This window comes from Atta colombica, unplaced genomic scaffold (genome assembly GCF_001594045.1).
Source record: "Atta colombica isolate Treedump-2 unplaced genomic scaffold, Acol1.0 scaffold21, whole genome shotgun sequence".
Classification (NCBI taxonomy): Eukaryota; Metazoa; Arthropoda; class Insecta; order Hymenoptera; family Formicidae; genus Atta; species Atta colombica.
The window spans coordinates 2,392,733-2,416,010 of record NW_017259305.1 but is presented as its reverse complement, the minus strand read 5'-3'; the positions used below and the strand labels follow the sequence as shown (position 1 = coordinate 2,416,010).

At 30.4% G+C, this 23,278-nt stretch overlaps 1 protein-coding gene across 2 annotated transcripts in view; it reads left to right on the top strand.

Moving 5' to 3' along the window:
- The window catches only part of LOC108687608 (calcium-binding mitochondrial carrier protein Aralar1), a 173,157-nt gene that overhangs the window by 139,401 nt on the left and 10,478 nt on the right, over positions 1-23,278 (top strand). For both annotated transcript variants that reach the window (XM_018193461.1, XM_018193462.1), the window contains 8 exons: positions 10,761-10,851; positions 11,294-11,369; positions 14,501-14,619; positions 14,695-14,865; positions 15,207-15,347; positions 15,439-15,633; positions 15,800-15,902; positions 19,280-19,370. In XM_018193461.1, coding sequence (XP_018048950.1) covers positions 10,761-10,851; positions 11,294-11,369; positions 14,501-14,619; positions 14,695-14,865; positions 15,207-15,347; positions 15,439-15,633; positions 15,800-15,902; positions 19,280-19,370 — 987 coding nt within the window. The remainder of the gene's footprint in view (positions 1-10,760; positions 10,852-11,293; positions 11,370-14,500; positions 14,620-14,694; positions 14,866-15,206; positions 15,348-15,438; positions 15,634-15,799; positions 15,903-19,279; positions 19,371-23,278) is intronic.

The following is a 23,278-nucleotide window of genomic DNA, read 5'->3' as shown; positions in this document are numbered from 1 at the left end:
TATATATATACATACATACATACACATATATATATAAGAATATCTTTTTACTTTGTTAAATTGCAATCGCGCGAAAACGTATTGAAATTTATTAAAATTTCATAAAAAATATCAATTTTTCACTTATTTTGATTCGTCATATATAAATTTACTTATATATTTACTGATTGGTTCTTATTGAAATAAGAATCTGAGATTTCTAATAAAAATCTGTTGACGTTCAATCGTTTGATACCCGATTGAATTTAATTCGGGTTATTAATGTGGATTTTCCACTCAGTCCGATTCGTCAACTGAAGGCATTTGCCGATTACTTCCCATTTCAATAAAATCAGATTGGTTTTTGTAAATCGGTAATGTACCTATACATTCTTATTGAAAGTAGAAATTATTTTAAAAATTATTTTTGGAAATCCTAAATAACTAAAATCTTATTATTTCCGAATCATTCTCAATAGGCTGTAATTTTGATTAGGGACTCAATAATCACTTCGTCAAAAACTATTGCGAAATGATTATTGCAAATAATCTGCCTAGTGAAATCAATAATCACTCCGTTAAAAAGTATTGAGGAGTGATCATTATGAAAATATGATTATTGGATAATAAATAATCACTATTAAAGAATGAATAATCACTATTAAAATCCAATAATGATCCATTGGTATTCCAATAATTTATTGGAAAAAAATAAAAGAAAATAATGGATTGTATCGATTTTGTAAATATCTTTTAACTATGAGATATAAAAAGTATTTTATATAAAAATTGTATAGTTTCATATACTTTGTATAACGGCATAAAAGACATGCTGCAAAAATTAATTTTACAACAAATTGTTATAAATAAATTATTAAAAATTGATTATAGAGAAATTCTATTTCTTACCAATCGATTGTATTGAAAAAATTACTAAAAAAGTATGCTTAATTTTTTTATGTTTGTGCAAAAAAAATATGAAAAGTCGTTCTGTCCATGCTTATGTTATGTTTAGAGCGGACTCCCGTGACTCTTTTCTTTCATGGAGATTGTTAGAATATAAAGACAGACGAATAACGACAAATTAAACCATTCCAAATTAACCATTACAAATTAAAAAACTTAATAACAAAAATTTTCTTTTCTCATGAGAAACTAAAACGAAGACTCCAGTATCTCTTCGTAAATGTCAGCTAAGATAAATTAAAAATCGATGCACGTGCGCGAACGGCAGGACTAAAGAGACGCCTATGACGCTTTCCTTGGACGCCGCGACTAGAAAAACAATAATTGATAATAAAAATGTCCGCGGGACTAGCGCCAGAACAATTTTCCTAACGGCCAAATCACTGACAAATTTTCACGAATCCGCAATCGTAAAATCTAGAAGTAAGACGCGACATTCCGGGGGAGATATTTGATGGTCCCGTATCGACACTGCACGTGCACTTTCTTAACTACCCTTTGCATGTGCATTTTCTCATAAATTTTAACATCATAAAATTAAGGATGACGTTTTCCCACACTATAAATTCCGGTCAATACACTTTTCCGCCCCAAAACCTTGATTAATCCGAAAGAGAGAAAAGAGTTCTACCACTAATTATCAAAACCTATTTCACTAATCCGAATTCGACTAATCAACTCTCTTCCCTCTCTTTCCCCTAAGAATATCTCCATATAAACTACTATATAAACTATATAAACGACAATTTCGTGGGACTTTGAACATTCCTGGGCATTTCTTGATCATCATTCTTTGTCTCTTGCAAGTTTTTAGCCCTCGGGCTTTTGCGCTCTTATTCTAATTTTTCAAGTCAATGATCACATACGGAATCCAGCTCCAACATTTTCCACATCATCTTCTGAGCCAGATATGAACTCCATCACCGAGAATTATATCTAGGATGCCTCTAATTATTTCTATCACCAGTAAGCCGCATATATTCTCTCTTTCTCTCTCTCTCTCTCTCTCTTCCCCTCCCTCCCTCCCTCCCTCCTCCCTCTCTTCCCCTTCGGTATTAATCATTAAAAATCATTAAATAATATTTTAATCCTCTTTGGTTCTAATATTCATTCCTTTTCATACTCTTTATTTACGGAAATATGTGCTCTTCTTTCTAATGTACTCATATGTACACTTTTCTATTCATTTTCCCTAGGTCTGTACTCGATGTAACATTCACGCACGCACGCACGCGCGCATCACGTTTAACCAAAAACACTGAGATTAATTATAAGCTTAACAAGTTGCTGACTATTTTTGCAAAAATAAAAACATATATAATCATTCGCCCTTTTATTAATTATGTTGTTTAACTAAAATCCAGGTGTATTAATTTTTGTTCCTTGTATTTATCTTAGTTCTCCTGCGACTGCACTTGGTCCTCTCCCTAGTCACATGGAGTAAGTTCCATAATCGAAAAACAGGACACACGAATGCACTAGTACATCTGGTGTTAAAGTGCTCGTGACACACTGATCCAGTTTAGGCTCTTCAAACAAGAACGTTCGACTCGTGAGTTCGCTCAGCGAAGCATTGACCGCGAGAGGTTTCCACTTCGTTTTTTCAACCTTCGGCTCTTCGAGAGCCCCAGGATGAAGCGAAGTACCTCTCGGTTTACGCCTTCCCCAACTTCTTTGCGGTCCGGAGCTTAGATACGACCAAATTGATCAAAATTCTGTTGCGTTCACTTCCTCAGATCCTTGCAGAGTTTTTGGACGTAACATCTAGATCACCAAGGATAGCCAAAAAATAACATTTGTAAATAGGAGCATGAAAAAATATCTTTGACGTTAAAAGTATATTATATAAATATCAATTTTGCAATTAATTGTTATAAACAAATAATGATAACATAAAAACAAATAACAATTTTAAAAAAAGTTAAACATGTTTAATAATTTTTTTTTCTTTAATAATTTTTCCCATTATAATCGATTGATGTAGTCACTTTTTCTCTACTATCAATTTTTAATAATTTGTTTGTAACAATTTTGTTGCAAAATTTACTTTTGCAATTTGTTTCTATACAGCAATTTGTTCTACAGAGCATAGAAAACTAAACAACTTTCGTATAAAACATTTTTTTATATATGTTATACGTTTAAAAAATATTTTTTTAAAACGATAAAAATTATTATTTTCGAGAGGATGTTTCATCTTCTAAATCTCGAGATACGTAAAAAATATATAGGTCAAATAAATAAAATATGGGACTTATAAACGAACTGTACTACTATTATAATATCACAAGTTAAATTGACAAACAATTTAATAATTTGATGCTCAATTGACATCATATTTAAGAAGACTTTGTTAATGTACTGAAAATCTGTAAATGAAATTTATTACGAAAAATAATTAATTTACTTGCGGGAAATGAAAAACGAGTATATCTACTGAAAGAAGTTGTGTACATCTATTGAAGCAGCAATATCAACTGAATATATAATATAAAAGCCCGAATACTGAAAAAGCGGCAAAACTAAACCAAAGATCATCGAAGGAGTTAAATATTTAGAAAAGCTAATATCGATTCAATAACTACGATAATGGAAGGACCAAATGGATCAAAGTGATATCAGACCTGAAAAATTAAAATGAATCTTTGAATATATATTAAATGAAGCATTATTTAACGAACTACTTGAAAAAAAAATAATTATACATGACATCGATCGATGAGTTTCTCGGATATAAGAGCAAGACAATTTCAGGATTTAAAACCAGGATTTAAAAACTTGGATAAAAAGATTTTAAATTAAACACGATAGTATTTCGGAAAAGATCAAAATTTATGAGAAAAAAATAGTGTGTTACCGAAAGAAGATTTGAAGAATAAACACATGCGACACATTTATAGAAAATGTTAAATACTGTATTGGTCGTTACGGACAAGAAAATATACAATTCAGATCAGAATGGCTTTCAATTTAAACTTTACTCTGATCGTACGTTAACACAAAAAATAGAAATTGTAATACAATCTACATCAACAACGACACAGTTACACTATACAGCCAACTATTTTCTGATGGTAAATTATTGTTACCTCTGTTTATATTATTATGAGAAGTTACGGGAACATTTGGCCCGAAAGTTCAAAAAAGTTTGTTCAAGACACTTAATATTTTTGTAACAGCTTCGAAATCAGGTAAATTAACATTAAATTTTGTAAAAACTTGATTGAAAAAAATATATCTCTAATGTTGGACCACAATCTGTATTACTATTTGATTCATAGAGTGGACATTGTCTCAACATTATTTTATAAACTAGATTAGATTCTGCAACAGACATTGTTTTCCTAACCATTTCAGCCGGTACGACAGGGAAAATACATTAGATATTTATGGTTTCAGATTATGAAAAAATTTTATCAAATATTTTTCTAATACCGTTATATTGTTAGATCTTGCAATTGAACTCTATGTTAAAAATAATTGCGCTTGGCTTAGCCAAGACTATCGTGTCTCCTGATATATTTAAAAATTGTAATCATTAACTCACTATCAATTCTCATCTAGGTTTCAACATTTATTTAAATTTACATGATTTAAAAGCGGATATATACAGAATATAGACACAGGATATAGACATAGTTCCTGCACAGTTCCAAACACCAGTTGAGTTTTTTCCAAAGTGATTCCAAAAAAATAGTAAAATGTGATATTTGTGGCGCAATTGCTATCAATTACTTATTCTTGGTAAAAAGTCACTTTGTATTACTGTTCGGTATCTCTATGATTCACGACGTCTAGTTATATCGCCTAATCGCATCTATGAAAAATCGATGAATCCACGAGATGTCGATTGCTAAACGACACATGCGTCACGCATAATCGATTAAAAAAAATAATATCAGATCATCTTGGCAACAAAACAAACTGTTGTTGTCGTCTTCTACACGCCTCTCGTCTCGTGGAAAGTTATCGCCGCGCTATCGCTAAGATTCTTTCTCTCCGTATCCGCTGTAAACACGTTCATCCGCGCTCGAAGCCTATTTAATATTAAAAATTTGGAAAGCAGAGAAGATTTCATTTTTCTCGACCGAGTGCCTTCGAAGTATTATTAGGTGTACAACTTTGCTTCCGCCGTTTTTTGTCCGAAATTCGATTTATTGTAAAAAACTGGTTAGACATTTATGATTCAAAGTATTGTCCATCACTGACCACTACTTTCTCCCATCTTTCGGGTAGCGTACGAATCCCGCGTCGAAAAAACTGGTCATCTTTTGAGGCTATCCACGAATCGATCCAATTTTTTACTTCTTCATAAGACCGGAAGTGCTGGTCAGCCAGACCGTGTGCCATTGATCGAAACAAGTGATAGTCAGAGGGAGCAACGTCTGGAGAATATGGCGAGTGGGGTAGGACTTCCCATTTCAATGTTTCCAAGTATGTCTTGACCACTTCCGCGTTTCCAAGTATGTCTTGACCACTTTCGCAACATGGGGTCGAGCATTGTCATGCTGCAAAATCACTTTATCGTGTTTCTCGTTGTATTGCGGCCGTTTGTCTTTCAATGCTCGGCTCAAACGCATCAATTGCGTTCGATACCGATCGCCTGTGATTGTTTCAGTCGGTTTTAACAGTTCATAATACACTACGCCGAGCTGATCCCACCAGATACAGAGCATGACCTTGGAGCCGTGAATATTCGGTTTGGTCGACGTGGAAGCATGGATGGGAACTCCCCATGATTTTCTGTGCTTGGGATTATCGTAATGAACCCATTTTTCGTCCCCAGTCACAATGCAGAAATCCCTTCCGTCTTTGCCTTTCAAGTAGTTGTTCACAAGCAAACGCCGTTCAACATCTCTCGGCTTCAATTCGTATGGCACCCAATTTCCTTGCCTTCTGAATCATTCCCATGGCTTTGAGGCGTTTTGAAATGGCTTGTTGAGTCACTCCCAATGATCGTGCCAATTCTTCTTGATTTTGACACGAGTCTTGCTCAAGTAATGCCTCCAATTCTGCATCTTCGAAAACCTTCTCTCTTCCACCGCTATGCCGGTCTTCGACGTCAAAATCACCGTTCTTGAAGCGTTGAAACCACTCACGACACGTTCTTTCACTAATAGCGGCTTCACCATAAGTATTTGAGAGCATTTGATGGGCCTCAGCCGCAGATTTCTTCATATTGAAGCAAAAAATTAAAACCTCCCGCAAATGACGAGAATTTGGCTCGTAAACTGACATTTTCAATCGAGAATAACTTTATGATGCAGACACAAATCGACTAATGTTTCTATGAGGTTATGTTGACAGATGCCCAAGTTTATTGTATGACGTCTATGATCTATTTATTTCGACCACCACTTACCGCTAAAACCATCTATAGGAAAACGGCGGAAGCAAAGTTGTACACCTAATAATACCGCGGGACGGTAATCGCCTGGCCACGCTATTACGATTTCTTCGTGCGTTCAGCAAGATCGCCAACAATTACATACTTTTTTCGTGACATTACATTTGCAATATCTACTATAAATAAGACACTACATTATTTGTTTATGTAAAAATTATTTATGCATCAATTCTGTATTGACATTTTATGTATCTTTTATATTGTGTTATTATATATTATTCTTTTACATATTACTCTGTATTGTATTTCTTATAATTATCAAAATTTATATTGAGAGTACAAATTAGTTCGGTTCGTTTTTTTGTGCATTTATTTCAAAACAAAATGAATGAACAGATCAATTAAAGTATTGCCCTTTGCTGCCTACTATTTTTTCCCATCTCTCAGGCAATTTTCGAATTCCATCTCGAAAAAAATGACTCGTCTTTGGAGGCGATCCAATTTTGGAGTTAATTTTCGATTTCTGCGAAAGAAGTGAACCGGTGACTTGATGATCCTTCGGAACAACCAGTAATCAGAAGGAGCAACGTCCAGAGAATACGGCAGGTGCGGTAAAACATCCCATTTGCGTTTCTAAATATTTTTTTACGACTTTAGCGATATGAGGCCGAGCGTTGTCATGAAGAAGAATAACTTTATCATCTTTGCTCGTATTCCGGCCGTTTTTCTCGCAATGCGCGGCTCAAACGAATCAATTGTAGCCGATCGCCCGTAATGGAATCGCCAGATTTCAGCAGCTCATAGTAAACAAGATCCTTTTGGTCCCACTAGATACAGAGCATGATCTTCGAACCATGAATGTTCGGCCGTGTTAATGTTGAGGTCGATGGCAACGATTGACCGGGCTTAGCGTAGTATTTTTTCTTCTTGGGGTTATCGTAGAATATCCACTTCTCATCTCCAGTCACAATCCAATGCAAAAAAAGCTTTTCTCTGTTGTCTTTGAATCAGCTGTTCGCAAGTGAAAAATCGCCTTTCAACGTCTCTCGGTTTCAGTTCATAAAGCACCCAATTTCCTTGTTTTTGAATCATTCCCATGGCTCTCAATCGTATAGAAACGGCTTGTTGAGTTACCCTCCATGATTCTGCAAGCTCCTCTTGCGTTTGACTCTGATCTTCTTCGAGTAATGCCTCTAATTCTTTGTCTTCGAACTTTTTTGGCTGTCCAGAGCGAGGCTTGTCTTCAGCGCTGAAATCTCTATTCTTGAAACGTCGAAACCATTCTCTACATGATTTATCAGTTGGAACAGTGTCACCATAAACTTCGACAAGCATTCGATGAGCTTCAGCCGCATTTTTCTTCCAATTAAAGCAGAAAATCAAAACCTCCCGCAAATGCTGCTTGGTTAACACAAAATTCAACATTTCAAACACAGTAAAAATCAAAGTTATATGAAACTCAAAGCGATATAAACTGAATATTATTAGCAGATGTTTAACCTCTCTGAAATCGCCAAAATCAGTTGTCACTATGAACCATTCAACAGCTGGAGTTATCTTTAGGGAAACGGATCGAACTAATTTGTACTCCCAATATTTATTATATTTTATATTTTATTAAGTGCAAATCCGCTCGTATGTAAGTACAATACAGAAATGTAAATATAAATGTAAATAATGTTAAAATTCCATGATTAAATTTTTCAGAAAAAGACATGATAACATTTGTATTTGTGTATTTTGGATAGTATATTAACAAAACAGTTTCAAAAATTATTTCTTCAAATATTATTTCTACTATACATATATTAAATACTATTCTACATAGGTTTTGATTTTCCACGCGAAGTGACTCTCCCCCCACTCCCCCTCGTGTTTAAGAGGCGCACACTTCCATAATGTACGTGAGTTTCAATGTTGTTCTGTCTAGAATCATCCAACTTTTGATACAACAATTAGCAACTTTGATTGTTAATAACTTTTTAACGAAGGATGATTGCGGGCTAAAATCTTTTTAATGTCATTCAGGGCCACGACCTTGACCGCATATGTCAAGGTTAAGATTATCGAGTATAGGGGAGAGTGCTCCCTTATACTTTATATCTTTTATTTAATCTTTATCCTCCTTTTCTTTATTTTGTATGCTTTATAGTTACAATTTTGCTATATCTTATATACAGGATGTTTGAAAAAAAAAACAATAAATATTTCGCATATGAGCAGAATGGACTAAACTGAGAAAAAAAGTTCTCTACCATTTTTTTACAATTTCCGCGATGGTTAACGAGTTAATTTATGAAAATAATTAAATTCGTTCAGTCTGCTACCAAATACGTGCGACAAGATAGGATCTAGCACGGTGAGACACACATTTGCCATCACTAGACACATAATGTCTAGCGACGGCAATTATCGCTTATAAACAACGTGTATATACACAATAATAATCGGCGCATTCATACAGAGAAAGGTTCCTTCCATTCAAAGAAATGTTTCTTTTCTATTGAAGAAAAAATTGACTGATTTGCTATTAAAGAAAAATCTTAACTCGCGAGCCTACATCTAGAAAAAGATTTCTTCGATTTAAAGAAATGTTGCTTTGCCATACGATTAAAAAAAAATTGTCATGTACGTACCTCTCATGAAAGTTCAGACACTCACATAAATTTTATCGAATGATCATTTAAAAAATTTAGACTTTATAAAACAGCAATTGTATTATTTTTGAAATATATTTTTAATCGTTTATATGCAATACATACTAACAACTGCAAAAGCTTTATAAATTAGTTTTACTTTTGTATGTCAAAAAGTATTGTCTTTTCTTCGTACAACATTGATATTATAATTAATAAATTTCAAAAATTCGATCAGAGAATACAAATATGAGCTCACGCTATGGTGTATGTTGCCAGCCTATTCTCATAAGTGGGGAATAAACTAGCAAAAACTTTATAAAATATTTTTAATTCAATTTTGACACATAAAATTAAAAATAATTTATAAAACTTTTGCAATTGCTAGAATGTGCACAAGTGACCTAAAATATATTTCAAAAATAATATAATTTCTGTTTTATGTCTTAATTTTTTATTCGATAAAATTTATGCAGATGTTCGAACTTTCATGAGCGGTATTGTAGAAAAATGCAGAAAAATATCATTCTAGTGCTAAGAGAGAACGCAATTTTTATTCTTCTTCATTTGAGTAATGATTATATCATTACAAAAAATATTTTCTTGATAATATAATTTTAAAATATTCTTATTATTTACTTGAAACAAATAATATTTACGTAACATTTTTTTGTACGTACATGTGCACGCTTCAGAACGAACTAAACTGAGTTTTTTCCAACAGTTCTTGATCATTTTCCAATTTTCACAATCGAGATATTATTTTAAAAACGCCGAATGTCCGCCATCGATAACTTGACGCGTGGAGAATGGGGCAAGCGTCCCGCTCATCACTGCGAGCCTCTAAGCTCGAACGGCGCGGCGCACCTGCCAGGTCATTCCTGCTCCTTGCGGTCCGCGCGCGGTGTGCTCGGTGGGTCGTAACTTTGGCAATAGTAGATTGGACGCGCGTATTCGGCTATTTTTAAACGTTAATATCTCGTTAATTATTGCGAGCATTATAAAATGGTAGAGGACTTTTCGACTCAGTTTAGTCCGCTTTACCTGCTCGGGATGAGGCCATATATTGATGCCACCCTATATATCTTAAATATATACCGAGTGTATGAGACTCGTATACCCCTTTCATCTCGGAAAGAAAATATTTTAGAAAAAAAACTTCAGATAAAAGTTGTATTGTTTCGAGATGTACATAAGATGTCATTGGTTTGACTTTGAATAAGAACTTTTTGAGTTATAAGTTTTAAAAAAAGTTACAGTACTGCCAGCATTAGCATTATGTAATGAGCCCGATGACTAAACTTCTTGAATGTTGTTTAGAATTATTTCCTGGATGACACTTATCAAGATCAAGGTCATTGGAAGTTATTGTTTTACAAGATATTTTATATTTTGTCAAAATATTGAAACTTTCAAGCCTTCTAAAAAGTTTTTAGTGAAAAAATATTTGATTATAGTATTTTGGAAAGCTCTCGAAATAAGCTACAAGAATAATGAAAAATGGGATATATCATTTGGAAAAATTAATGTGACCTTCATATGACTTTCAAATGACTATTCAAGATCAAACCAATGACATCATCTTATGTATACCTTGAAACCATACAACTTCTATCTGAAAAGTTTTTTTTTCTAAAATGCTCTCTTTCCGAGATAAAAGAGGTGTATGGATGATCTCAGACACTCGATATATATTTAAATACATATATATATGCACACACACACACACACGCACACACGCGCGCACACACGCACGCACGCACGCACGCACGCAATGTAAACATACACATATTGTGTATGTATATATTAAACTCGATCATTTCTAATTTTAGGAAGATTGTATACAATGATCTTGTGGCTATTACACCCGAGCAATATTTCAAACAGATTACAAAACGTGTTGCTGAGATCAAAGCTGTATCGGTATGTATAATAGAAGAATATTTTAATTTAAGAAAGTATGTTTTCAAATATTCTCGAAAATGTGAAATATTCTCGAATGCTTAAAATCTTTTTTAGACTAGTTTTCACAATCCATACTACGTATTAAAATTCAAAAATTTTAGAATTTTATTTATAATTTTTATTAATTTTATTAATTCTATTTTTAATTGGTATTTTGAAGTACCATTTAATACATCAGAAATGCGCGCACGCACGCGCAACATATACCACACACACAAACACACCACATACACACAATATAAAAATTAAAGATGCATATTATATGTATATAAATATGCATTAAGTAACAGCACATAAAATTATAAATATAATTTTGTTTTAAAATCTGAAACATGAATTATAAACTACACAATGCTCAAGAAAATATTAATTACTCAATTTGATAAATATTACTTTGCAGAGTCCGGATGAACGTGGTATTATTGTACAAATGCTTGAAAGTGGCTATCGATTCGTGCTTGGTTCCATTAGTGGAGGTAAATAAAAATTTCTCTTTATTTATAAATACATAAATATTCGAATCTCCTTGATATAGTATCTTATTATTGATACATCTTATATTGTTGTTATTTTTATTATTGTTGTCATACTGTAAGAAAGAATATAAGAATAGAAATATAATAATAAGCAAATTCTAAACTTAATATTGTATACGAATAAGAAAATGTATAATATTATTTATTTAAACATTACCTCTAAGTTGAAAAATTTAATTCACCGAGTAGCAATCTTTCAACATACCTCGCTTATTATTTTTTATTCGAGCATATAAAAATGTAAAATTAAAACTAAAAATTATTGGATTAAGACAGAGAGTATCGAAAATTCGATACAAAGAGTTTTGAAAATAAAATAATTATTTCACTTATTTACAAAAATAAAATATATCTTCTATATAGATTATTTGTAAATAAACAAAAAAAAATTTTAATTCTGACATTGGACCTTATTATGTGCATATGATAAAGTATTGTATCTCAAATAAAATGTAAATTATAATAAAGATAAAGAAACCAAAGATTATCTTTCTAAATCAATTAAAAAATTGCTAATCATAAAAAGTAAAAATTGCTAATCATAAAAAGTAAATCTCTTAGGACTTACTTTTAAATATCACAAGTACCTTTAATTTCTGTCTGTAATTTCGATCTATAATTAATCTTTTAATCTTTGGAAATGTCTAGCAATTTAAATGCAATTTTTCTAAAAGTTTGCAACATTAAAAATCATTATTTGATGTAAGTCTCACACATAACAAATAAATAACAGTCCATAATAAACAATAATCACATAAATGGAATAAACTTATTTCAAGAGTTCACAGTTTCTAAAAGAATATTATTTCAAAAAATTGATTTATTTGTTTTTTCTTGTAGAAAATTGAATAATATTATAATATATTATAATTATACAATAATGCGATATTTGATAGCAAATTGTTATAAAAATGGTTTATATGTAGAGGAAAGCTCTCTGTTATGAGATAGGCATCTAATATGAGATAACGATATTTCTGCTAAACTAATAAACGTTATCTGTTAGTTCCATCATGAATTTATTGCTCTTGGATTGAAAACTATTTAGTAGAAAATTCATTATTAGATCATGCCTGTAATCATTGTAAAAAAAGATTTTAGAATTTTCAATATTTTCAAGTTTCATTGAGATGAGTCTTTAAATTTTGTTTATTATTTAATAAATAAATATTTGGCAATAAATTCTTCATGTAGTGATAGAGTAAGGTTGCACTAATAGAAAAATACGGGATATATGTTGAATTGTTTAATTACAGAAGTTAGATTTGTGATGATCGTAAAACTATAAGACATGGAAATTGAGATACCCAGGATATTTCTAATATAAAATAACCAATGTTATAATGAATGCTCCTATGTTATAATGAAAATCATTGCTAATGAGTAAATGTTATTGTACAATAATAAAAAGGACAATTGAAATGAACGTCGAGTGCCTATTTCTGATTGATTCCAACTACTTGAAGACGAGTTCTGGATATAATCTATCGCATGCTCATTTTTCATGCACGCTGGCTATTTGTTTGCATTTTAGAAACATGAAATAAAGTTTTTTAATTGCAGTACTGATATACTTGCGTTTTATTATCGATTTCTCGGGGTATCTCATATTAGGAATATAATTTTTTGACTTTGCGATTTGTTCACTTTTTACATTTAATTTTTAAAAAAAGTGCAAATAAAATTTAATTTGAATTAAATTTTATATAACGTTATCTTAAAGTTTATTAAATTCTATTCAAAGTGATCTATTATGTTCTTTTGAAATTCTGCCCATAGATTTCCCTCATTTATCCAAAATGAGCTCGATATCTCATAATAAGGATCTTTCCTCTATATCATCACAAATTTTTGTTGTATTAAACAAACGTGTTACTGCCAATTTTAATTCTGTAGTCCCTTTTCATCTACTTCTTATGACACATCTTTTAATATATATTCTTGAGCGTGTTTTTAAATAATAAATTTAAAAGTAAATCTTATTTAATGCTAGGTCTTATCATATTTGTAAGTATTTTACATTAATTATTTGTCTAACATTTTTTCCGTCTAACATTTTACATACAAAATTATATGAATTATATATGTTTATTATGCATTCAAATAAGCTTGGAGTTAAATCCAGTTTCTTTTATAGAACGTGCGATTCTACATTGTTCAATATTAAGGTATGAAAAGGAAATGGAAAATTACTTTTTAAAAGTAATTAGTTGTCGTTACTCATTATGAAATCGAAAAAGTAATTACCGTTGCTATAATTATTAATTCTTAAAAATAACTCGTTACTGTTACCGTATTTAAAAATAACTATTCATTATTTTTCCGTTACTTTTTTAATGAAACAAGGTTAGTCTAAAAAATTTTGCAATATTTCTGTTTATATATTAATAAAAGCAATATACAATAATACATAACATTAAATAATACATAACATTGTTATGTGACAACACAACTAAGAAGGGAAATATTTTTCGGTTCGAACTAGAATTTTATATATAATAATATTCTAGAATAAATTTACATATACTGCAATGTACATATTCAGTTGTCGATTAAATTTTCGACCTTGAAGCAATCCAGCGATATGTTTCACAATAAATTTTGTAGTATATGGCACCACTTCCATCAAACTTTAATATTGCTATTCATAAAATACGTTATTGTGTTCTATAGTTCTGTGATTGGTTATAGCATTCTTAAAACATCATAAATCAATTACAGAATCATATTAGCATCTTAAAACATTGCTTATACAACTCTTAGAGTAAGAATGAATTATGAATGCTCATCAAAAATTAAATATATAAAAAATTATTATAATTAAGTTCAAAATATAAAAACTAACGATAAAAGTAACAGTAAAATCTGTTATCTTTACAAAAAAAAAGTAACTATGTTAAAGTTATAGTTATATAGAACAAAAATAACGTTATCAATCCGTTACCAAAAAAGTAACTTAGTAACAATGTTACATACGCATATTTTTCTAAGAGCTATTTGAGACAAATATTTATTTAACAGAGTTTTAATAATAATTTATTAAAGAAACAAAGAGATTACCTCTTTCTTAGCTGTTGGTGCTACAGCTGTATATCCTATCGACTTGGTGAAGACCAGAATGCAGAATCAGAGGACTGGATCATTTATAGGCGAGCTGATGTACAGAAATAGCTTTGATTGTTGTAAAAAGGTTGGAATCGAAAAGTCTCGTCGTGTAACACTTTCTGCATTGTTAATCATAAAGCTGGTGTTTTGTGTTTGACAGGTGATTCGGCACGAAGGTTTTTTTGGACTCTATCGAGGCTTGATGCCTCAATTAATGGGTGTAGCTCCGGAAAAGGCTATTAAACTCACAGTTAACGATTTTGCCAGAGATAAGTTTATGGATAAAAATGGAAATTTACCGTTGTACGGAGAAATTGTATCTGGCGCCTGTGTGAGTATTTGATATTTTTACTAAACTTTTAATTAAACGTGATTAAATATGAATTTTAGAACAAAACATAAAATAAATTGAATGAGTAAGTTAGAATATAATACTTTTATATTAAAAGTTTTTAATTAAATGTGATTAAAATAAAGTACAGAACATAAAATATAGAATATAAAATAAGGAACATATAATATTGTTTTTTTCTTTTTTCTTTTTTTTTTTTTTTCGATAAAATGAGATTACAAATGAGTGATTTATATGATACTTATTCTAATCATATACTTCGCTAATTGGAGAAAGCAAACAAGAAACATAAATCATAATAAATTCAAATATTTTAATAGGCTGGAGGATCACAGGTCATATTCACCAATCCTCTGGAGATAGTAAAAATTCGGCTACAAGTAGCTGGCGAGATTGCAGGAGGATCAAAAGTTAGAGCGTGGACTGTCGTCAAGGAATTAGGTCTTTTTGGATTGTACAAAGTAAGTAATACAAAGTAAGATAATTATCTTAACGCCAATATTCATATTTACCATCACTCACAAGGTGATAACAATCGTAATTTTCTTATAGGGTGCTAGAGCTTGCTTTTTGCGAGATGTGCCATTTAGCGCAATTTATTTTCCTATGTATGCTCACACGAAAGCGCGATTGGCCGACGAAGGGGGCTACAATACGCCGTTGTCGCTTCTTGTTTCCGGTGCCATCGCCGGTGTACCTGCAGCAGCACTGGTGACTCCTGCGGACGTGATAAAAACAAGATTACAGGTGCATTTCTCACTTTAATTACTAATTAGCCTAAAAATTATGATTAATTAAAAAAGGAAATTAGGCCTTCTTATTTTTCTTGTAGTGTTCACATTTCTAGAAGTTCTTTTTTCCGTTTAATTTTAATTACGATTATTTTGTAGTTTTATTGTCACACGTGTTTTAGGTTGTAGCTAGAGAAGGTCAAACTACATACAACGGATTACTCGATTGCGCAAGAAAAATATTCAAAGAAGAAGGTGCTAGGGCATTCTGGAAAGGCGCGACAGGTATATTATTTTATTATATATATGTTTGATACAAATAAGGCTCTTGAGACAATTAATATTTCCTGCATACACATTGGCAAGTTTTTCAAAAATTCGTAACTCTAATATCATATATACTTTATATATCGATAAGATGATCAGTGAGTTGCGAAAGAAATAAATAAACTATACAAGAATAATACTTCTAAAGAACAATTTTCTTCTTTTATCAAATGCAGGATATCTTTTCTTTTAAAGTCCCTGCTTTAAATTAAATTATCTTCTTTGTAAAACAAATAATTGAATCGGTTATAATCTATTCCTAATAAGGAATAAAAAAGAAACAAGATTGTCATGGTTCTTTCATTACAATTTCAAAAGTATTATTAGTAATATATTTTATTTTGGTCGATTGCATGCATGGGGAATCAACCCTGCTGCATTTTTCAACCTTATTTTCTCCCCCATGACTCGGCGATTTATTTATCAGTAAGTACATGTTCTTTTCATCTTCTTCTCTCTTTATAATTTACGTTTTTTTTTCAATTTGCAATAAACATATTTATTCTTTTTATTCAGAATATTTATCAAATCTAACATTTTATATATGCATATTCGGCATTTTAGGCTATAACTTTGAAAGTGCGGGTTAATAAAGCATATATATTATTTAAAGCATATACAGTTTTTAAAATACATATATAATATACAGTATATATATATATATCTCTCTTTCATGAAATATAAATTAATTCTTAAAGATATATCCTTAATGATATAAAATGATGGATAAAACAGGGCAATAGGAATCAAGCACATCCTTATGCAAATCAATACGGTTAACAAAATCACTTTATTAACAATTAACTCGCTTACATATTTCGACTCACTTTTAAGTCATCCTCAGAGGCAATATAATGTTGCAATTACAAAAAATTTTTTACAAACTAATTTATTTCAGTGAGCCCCCTCCATTTATTCACAGAAACTATAATATAAAAACGGACTCTAATAACAATCTAAAATGTATTAAAATTATTAAAAAGTAAATTTGTTGGAAGGGGGGGGGGAAGTAAAACGATTTATTGCAAAACAATAAAAGGTAGCTCACTAAAAGAATTCACCATATCGCAAACACTTAAATTCTATAGATTTAGTCAAACTAGTATTGGAACCATTCAGCGAATCAATGTCAATAATGTTAAAATTAATAAAATACCTTTTAATATATTTAAAACATTAATCGCGAAGAAAAAGAAAAAGAATGAAAGAAAAAACTCTAATATCAGTATTTAATATCAATATCTGATCTGATCAGGGTACATTCTTTTTTACAAGATTAAATTATTAAAGATCCAATTTTGATTTTGATGTCCATCTGGATTATAAATAATATTAAAGTTTTTTTCTTTCATTCTTTTTCTTTTTCTTCGCAATTAACGTTTGAAATGTATTAAAAGATATTTCATTAATTTTTAACATTATTGACACTGATTCGTTGAAAAATTCAAAGACTTTTTGACTAAACCTAGAATTTAAGTGTTTGCGATATGATGAATTTTTGTTTTAATGAGCTACCTTCTATTGTTTTATAATAAATCGTTTTGCTTCCCCAACAAATTTACCTTTTAATAATTTTAATATATTTTAAATTGTTATTAGAGTCCGTTTTTATATTAACACAGTTTCTGTGAATAGAAGGAGGTAACTCACTGAAATAAATTAGTTTGCAAAAAAATTTTTTATAATTACAACATTATTATCTCTGACAATAGCTCAAAAGTGAGCCGAAACATGTAAGCAGGTTAAGTGTTAATAAAATGGTATTGTTAACCGTATTGGTTTGCACAAGGATTACCGTGCTTGACTCCCATTGCCCTGTTTTATCCAATCGTAGTATATTATTGATAAAATGCAAAATTTTTATATTTTTATCGAAAATAATAATGTATTGTTATTATAATATTAAGATTTTTCTGTTTCTCCCAAAAAAGCTAATATAAATTTTTTTACAGTTTCACATCGCTGTATCGACGAAAAAAAAAATTTTTATGAAAACAAAATGTTACGAATAATTGTCAAAACAATTCACACAAATAACGAGTTAATTAAATAAATGATATAATGTAATATTTCATAATGAATTATAATATATATGATATATATACGATAATATGTTACAAATCATAATTATGTTATATATACAGACAAATTTTATCTACAGTTGCATTAATAATAATAATCTAAAGTCACAGTAGTGTCTTGGCACTAAGACATGGCGCGAGATACTGCCGTGTATAACTATTGCGTTATCACAATTCTTTGCATTAAGCATGCAAAAGATTCAATTTATTTAATCAATTCAAACATAGTAATATACATTTATTCAAAACACAATTGCCAATCTTGTTTCCCTGATCTTGTTAAGGTGGTTCTTTAGTAAAATTTGAAGTACCTCACTAAGGCCTACCCAAAATTACAAATATCTGCATAATTTGGATAAAATATAAAAACGTGTATATCTTAATAAAATAGAACATGAGATAACAAATCAAGAGCTGCATCTTCATCGAATGAGATCATGTTTATTTTTCGAAGTTAATATGTAAATTTATGCACGTAAATCTCAATATCTTACCAGAATGGCCGTTGACCTATTACTTTTTTGTGATCATTAAACTCGTAATTTTTTTAACTATTATAATCTTGTTTTTGAGAAAAGTCTATAGTAAGATTTGTGTGCAGTTAATCAAAGAGTCTGCGAGCCTTATCTGTCATCAAGTTATACGTGAAAAGTTACATTTTCAACATTTTTTTTCTCTCTTTTATCCTACTGTAGAATTTTGCACATGTCAATTTCGGTGTTTCAACTTCATTATATAAAAATTTGACATTCCTGTGGTAACTCGATTTACTGAAGAATTACCTTAATTGATAAAGTATGTGAAATATAATATTATGTATAAATATAATTTTATATGTAACTTTTTAAACTTCATTTCGTATTAAGTCTTCTGAATTTATTGATCTTTATTAATTAACAATTTTTTCAACTTTATTGACCAGCATTTTCTCAATTGTAGTTAATATTTATTTATAGATTCATTTACACAAAATTAACCGCACAATAAATAAAAATATAATCCTATTTGATATAAAAAGGACAAAAATTAAAACTGTAGAATATTATTACTACTATTTATAACTACATCAGTTTTTGAAATTTTTGTTCTATATATATTCTATACATATTTGTTCTAGTTGAAAAAATATAGTCATATCAACAAGCTTGCCATCAAAACATTTCAAATCTTTATTTGGACAAAGAATATAAACTCTCCATGTTCAAAATTATATATAATGTATATTTAATATCATACACTTTTCTATTATTACAGCTCGAGTGTTCAGATCATCACCTCAATTTGGTGTTACTCTTTTCACGTATGAGTTGCTGCAAAGATTGTTTGTTGTTGATTTTGGAGGATCGTAAGTATAAGATATGACTCAAGAAATATAAATGAATTAGACTTAAATATCAACTATTACAATTATTGCAACTAATAATTAATATTAGTAAGTGTATTAGAGCTGTAATTAAATTAATTAAATTGATTAGTACAATTTATTCAAATTTTATATATTGATAATTATTGGCCTTCAATATATTGAGAATAGTATCCATAATATAATGTATATAATGTTAATAAAATCGCTCGTTTCTTGTAAAGCTCTATATTAAGGGATTACGCCACCTTTACAGCTTAAAAATAATATGTATGTTTGAAACTTTTTTTGAAAAATGAGAAGGAGTGAATGAATAAAAAATTGTTTATTAGGGCTATATTATCTTTAAGTGTAAAAAAATTTTTTTATATTTCTTATTTACAAAATGATGGCACTATAACTGTATCATCAAACATCTTTTTTAGCCGGACCTCTCCGCGGTAGTGTCCAAAATTGCTACGATTCATCCTGGAACAAAATATTTTTATTATTTGCCTATTAAAAAAACTAAAGAAATACGTAGGAGTTTTCAAAAATATTGATTTTTATGAAAATGGTGAACATATGAAAAGAAAGTTGTATTTTTCGCCTGAAATTTTTACCTCTATTAAGCTGGATCATCAAAAATCAAATTTGCGATAGGTAAAAAATTTAGTACTCTTTATTTGCTAATTATTATATTTGTTATTAAAGTAAAAAAAATTTTGCTCCGGCGGTTCAGCTGCTATAAAAAAAAAATGGGGGGTCCAGATTACTATAAAGCTGGACTCTCCCACATTGAAAAAAATAGATCCAGTGGTGCTACAAAAAAAAACATCAGATTTTTTGCTTTTTATTTGCTCCAAGATAGCCTAAATAAAATAAAATAATTCGGAAATTTAATATTTAAAAAAAAATATCGAGGCTGCGATCGAACATATACGATATCAGAGTAATTAGTCATTAAGTCACATATTATCGAAATATGACAAAATCCGATTTATTTGCTAATTGTAAAATACGGAAAACAGTGAGAATGTACAGTACAGCTCCTCGCGACCAATCCGCCTTGCGTACTCAGTGCTACTTGTATCGCTCGTAAAATGTCGCAGAAATTATTTGCTCATAACTTTGTAGTGGCACTATTACTGGACAGTAATCCAGGGACTGTATACTATCGAATCGATTCAAAATCTGATTTATTTGCTAATTTTTAAGTGTGAAAAATAATGAGTTAATAGTGGACGCTTCGCGTTAATAGAAATAAAAAATAAAATTTAAAATTACAAAACTATATTTCTAATTATTTTCCATCCTTTAGAGTGAACAACAAATTTAGAAATTGACATATCTCGATAATATATGTTAAGAAAAACGACATGTCAAACATGAAAGCAACAAGTTCTTAAGCAACGTTTAAGAAAAAATAATGCTCGAAGCGGGCGCTGATTCAAATAAAATGAATAATAATAATTTTCCATCTGTTAGAGAGAGCAACAAATGCGGATATTAATATATTTCGATAATATGAGTTACAAGGAATTTGATACAAAAAATAGGCGAGTAATACATTTTTTAAACAATGCTTAAGTCAAAATTGGCGCGAAACATTCACTATTAATTCATTATTTTTCAAACTTAAAAATTAGCAAATAAATCGGATTTTGGAATGATAGTACACAGTCCCAGATTCACTGTGCCATTAAAAACTTGCAAGCAAATAATTCCTGCGATGTTCTACAAGTGATACAAGTAGCACTGAGTATGCAGGGCGGATTGGCCGCAAGGAGCCGTGCGCTCGTGCTCGACATTCTCACTACTTCGACTTTTTCGTACTTTACTATTAGCAAATAAATCGGATTTTGTCATATTTCGATAATACGTGACTTAATGATTACTCTGTTATCGTATACGTTCGAGCAAATAATTCTGTGGACGTAGAAAAGGGACTTGAAGCAACTCGACGCGGACCGCGCAGGATCTCGCAGCGCGACCGCAGACTCGGTATTTTTTTTTAAATATTAAATTTCCGAATTTTATTTAAGCACTAACTTGGAGCAAATAAAAAGCAAAAAATCTATGTTTGATTTTTTGTAGCATCACTAGATCTATTTTTTCAATGGGGGTGCAGCTTTACTTTAACCTGGATCCATTTTTTTTTTATAGTAGCTAAACCGCCGGAGCCAAAATTTTTTTTTTTTTAGCAAAAAGCAAATAAAGAGCACTAAATTTTTGACCTTTCGAATTTGATTTTTGTTGGTGAGGAATCCAGCTTAATAGGGATGAAATTTTTATATTAAAATGTTAATTGAAAAAAAAGTTTTTAATATATCACAAAAATCCTACTTCTTTAGATTATATATAAGAGAGTATTCAAATTTAACTCTAAATTTCTCTCAAGTGGATGAAAAATGTAAAAGTTATGTGCACCAACTAACTTTGAAAAACGCGTTTAAAGTTTTGTTTATATAAAGCAATAAAAATCTCAATTTTATCTTTGTTTGCTATTCCTGGGTCATACAACTGTCCTTCCAAGTTGTTCGTTTGCCTCATCTGCTTCTTTTCTTATTGCTTTCCGAGCCTCTTTAGCAGCGGCCATCAGCCGCTTGAATTCGTCTCCGCACAGAATTGATAGCAATTTGAGCCTACAGTAAGGTTCAGAATCTGTATAATTGCCATTAAACTTGTCAATCCATTACTAAAATTACACACGGCGATATGTGTGATAATATCTACGATTGTTTCGTTAGAAAGCGTTTTTGGCGCTATTGTCCACACGATTGCATTTAAACATTTGTTGTTATTCTATGTGAAGCTTTCTAAGCAGCGAGTCAACAATCATCTTTACTTCTTTAAGATCTTTAAGATCTTTATAAATTGGCTTGAGCAATGAAAATTTCCTCTTTGTGATTATGCTTATATATTGATTATGCAGCAAGTTCATTTAAAGCTTTGGTTTTTTGCCACATGCACGAATTATCTCCGACCGGACAGTATTGATGCTGAGAATTTTTATCAGTGGAAATTTTGTGATATAACGTGGTCAAAATTTCTTTTTTTATTTTGCCTGAAACACAGTTTCTTCTAATTGCAAAACTATAATACATGATCAATTCATCAATCAATTTTCCGCATTCCATTTTTATTGAGTCCTTTTGTGTTCTTTTTTAAGTTACGAAGCCGAGTACCTATCCGCTTTTATACATGATCAATGCACTCTTTCTACCGATGGCAAATTTTCATCAGTAAGTGCCTATGCAGAATTTAGCAGCTCGGAGCAGGTCAGAACAACTTGGAACCATTCGAAGCGGCACAACGCGGTGACACGCTAAATTGGTTCTTGTGATCATCGAAATACAAGATCATCGAAATTTTTGATTAAAACTATTAGAATTATATCTTTGAAACTATAAACGATTGATTTAAGTAAAAAGAAACAAATTTGATTTTTTCAAACCTCCAAAATGGTGTACCCCTTAATAAAAGTAGTGCAAAAGTCCACCATATTGTGTGTGGACTTACCAACCATACCAATAATAATAAGTGCTTACTATTACAGACAACTGACAACTAAGTCCAAAATGGTGGTCGGAATAAACAATAGAAAAGTTGTCTGCATTTCGATTCAGCTTAAAGAAATGCGCTACTTTTATTAATATAGAGCTTTAGTTTCTATTCATTTTTTTACGAGACATTATCATGCCTTTTAATATTATCTGTATGAAATTCGTTACTTTTGAGTGATTATTCAAATTTTATTAATTATGATTATTTTTATTAATTATGAAATTTAATGAAATAACTATAAAATTAAAATACTAAAGTTATTATAGTTATTATATAATTATTATATAGTTATTATATAGTTATATTATTGTTATATACCAATATACAGGATAGTCTAGTTTGAC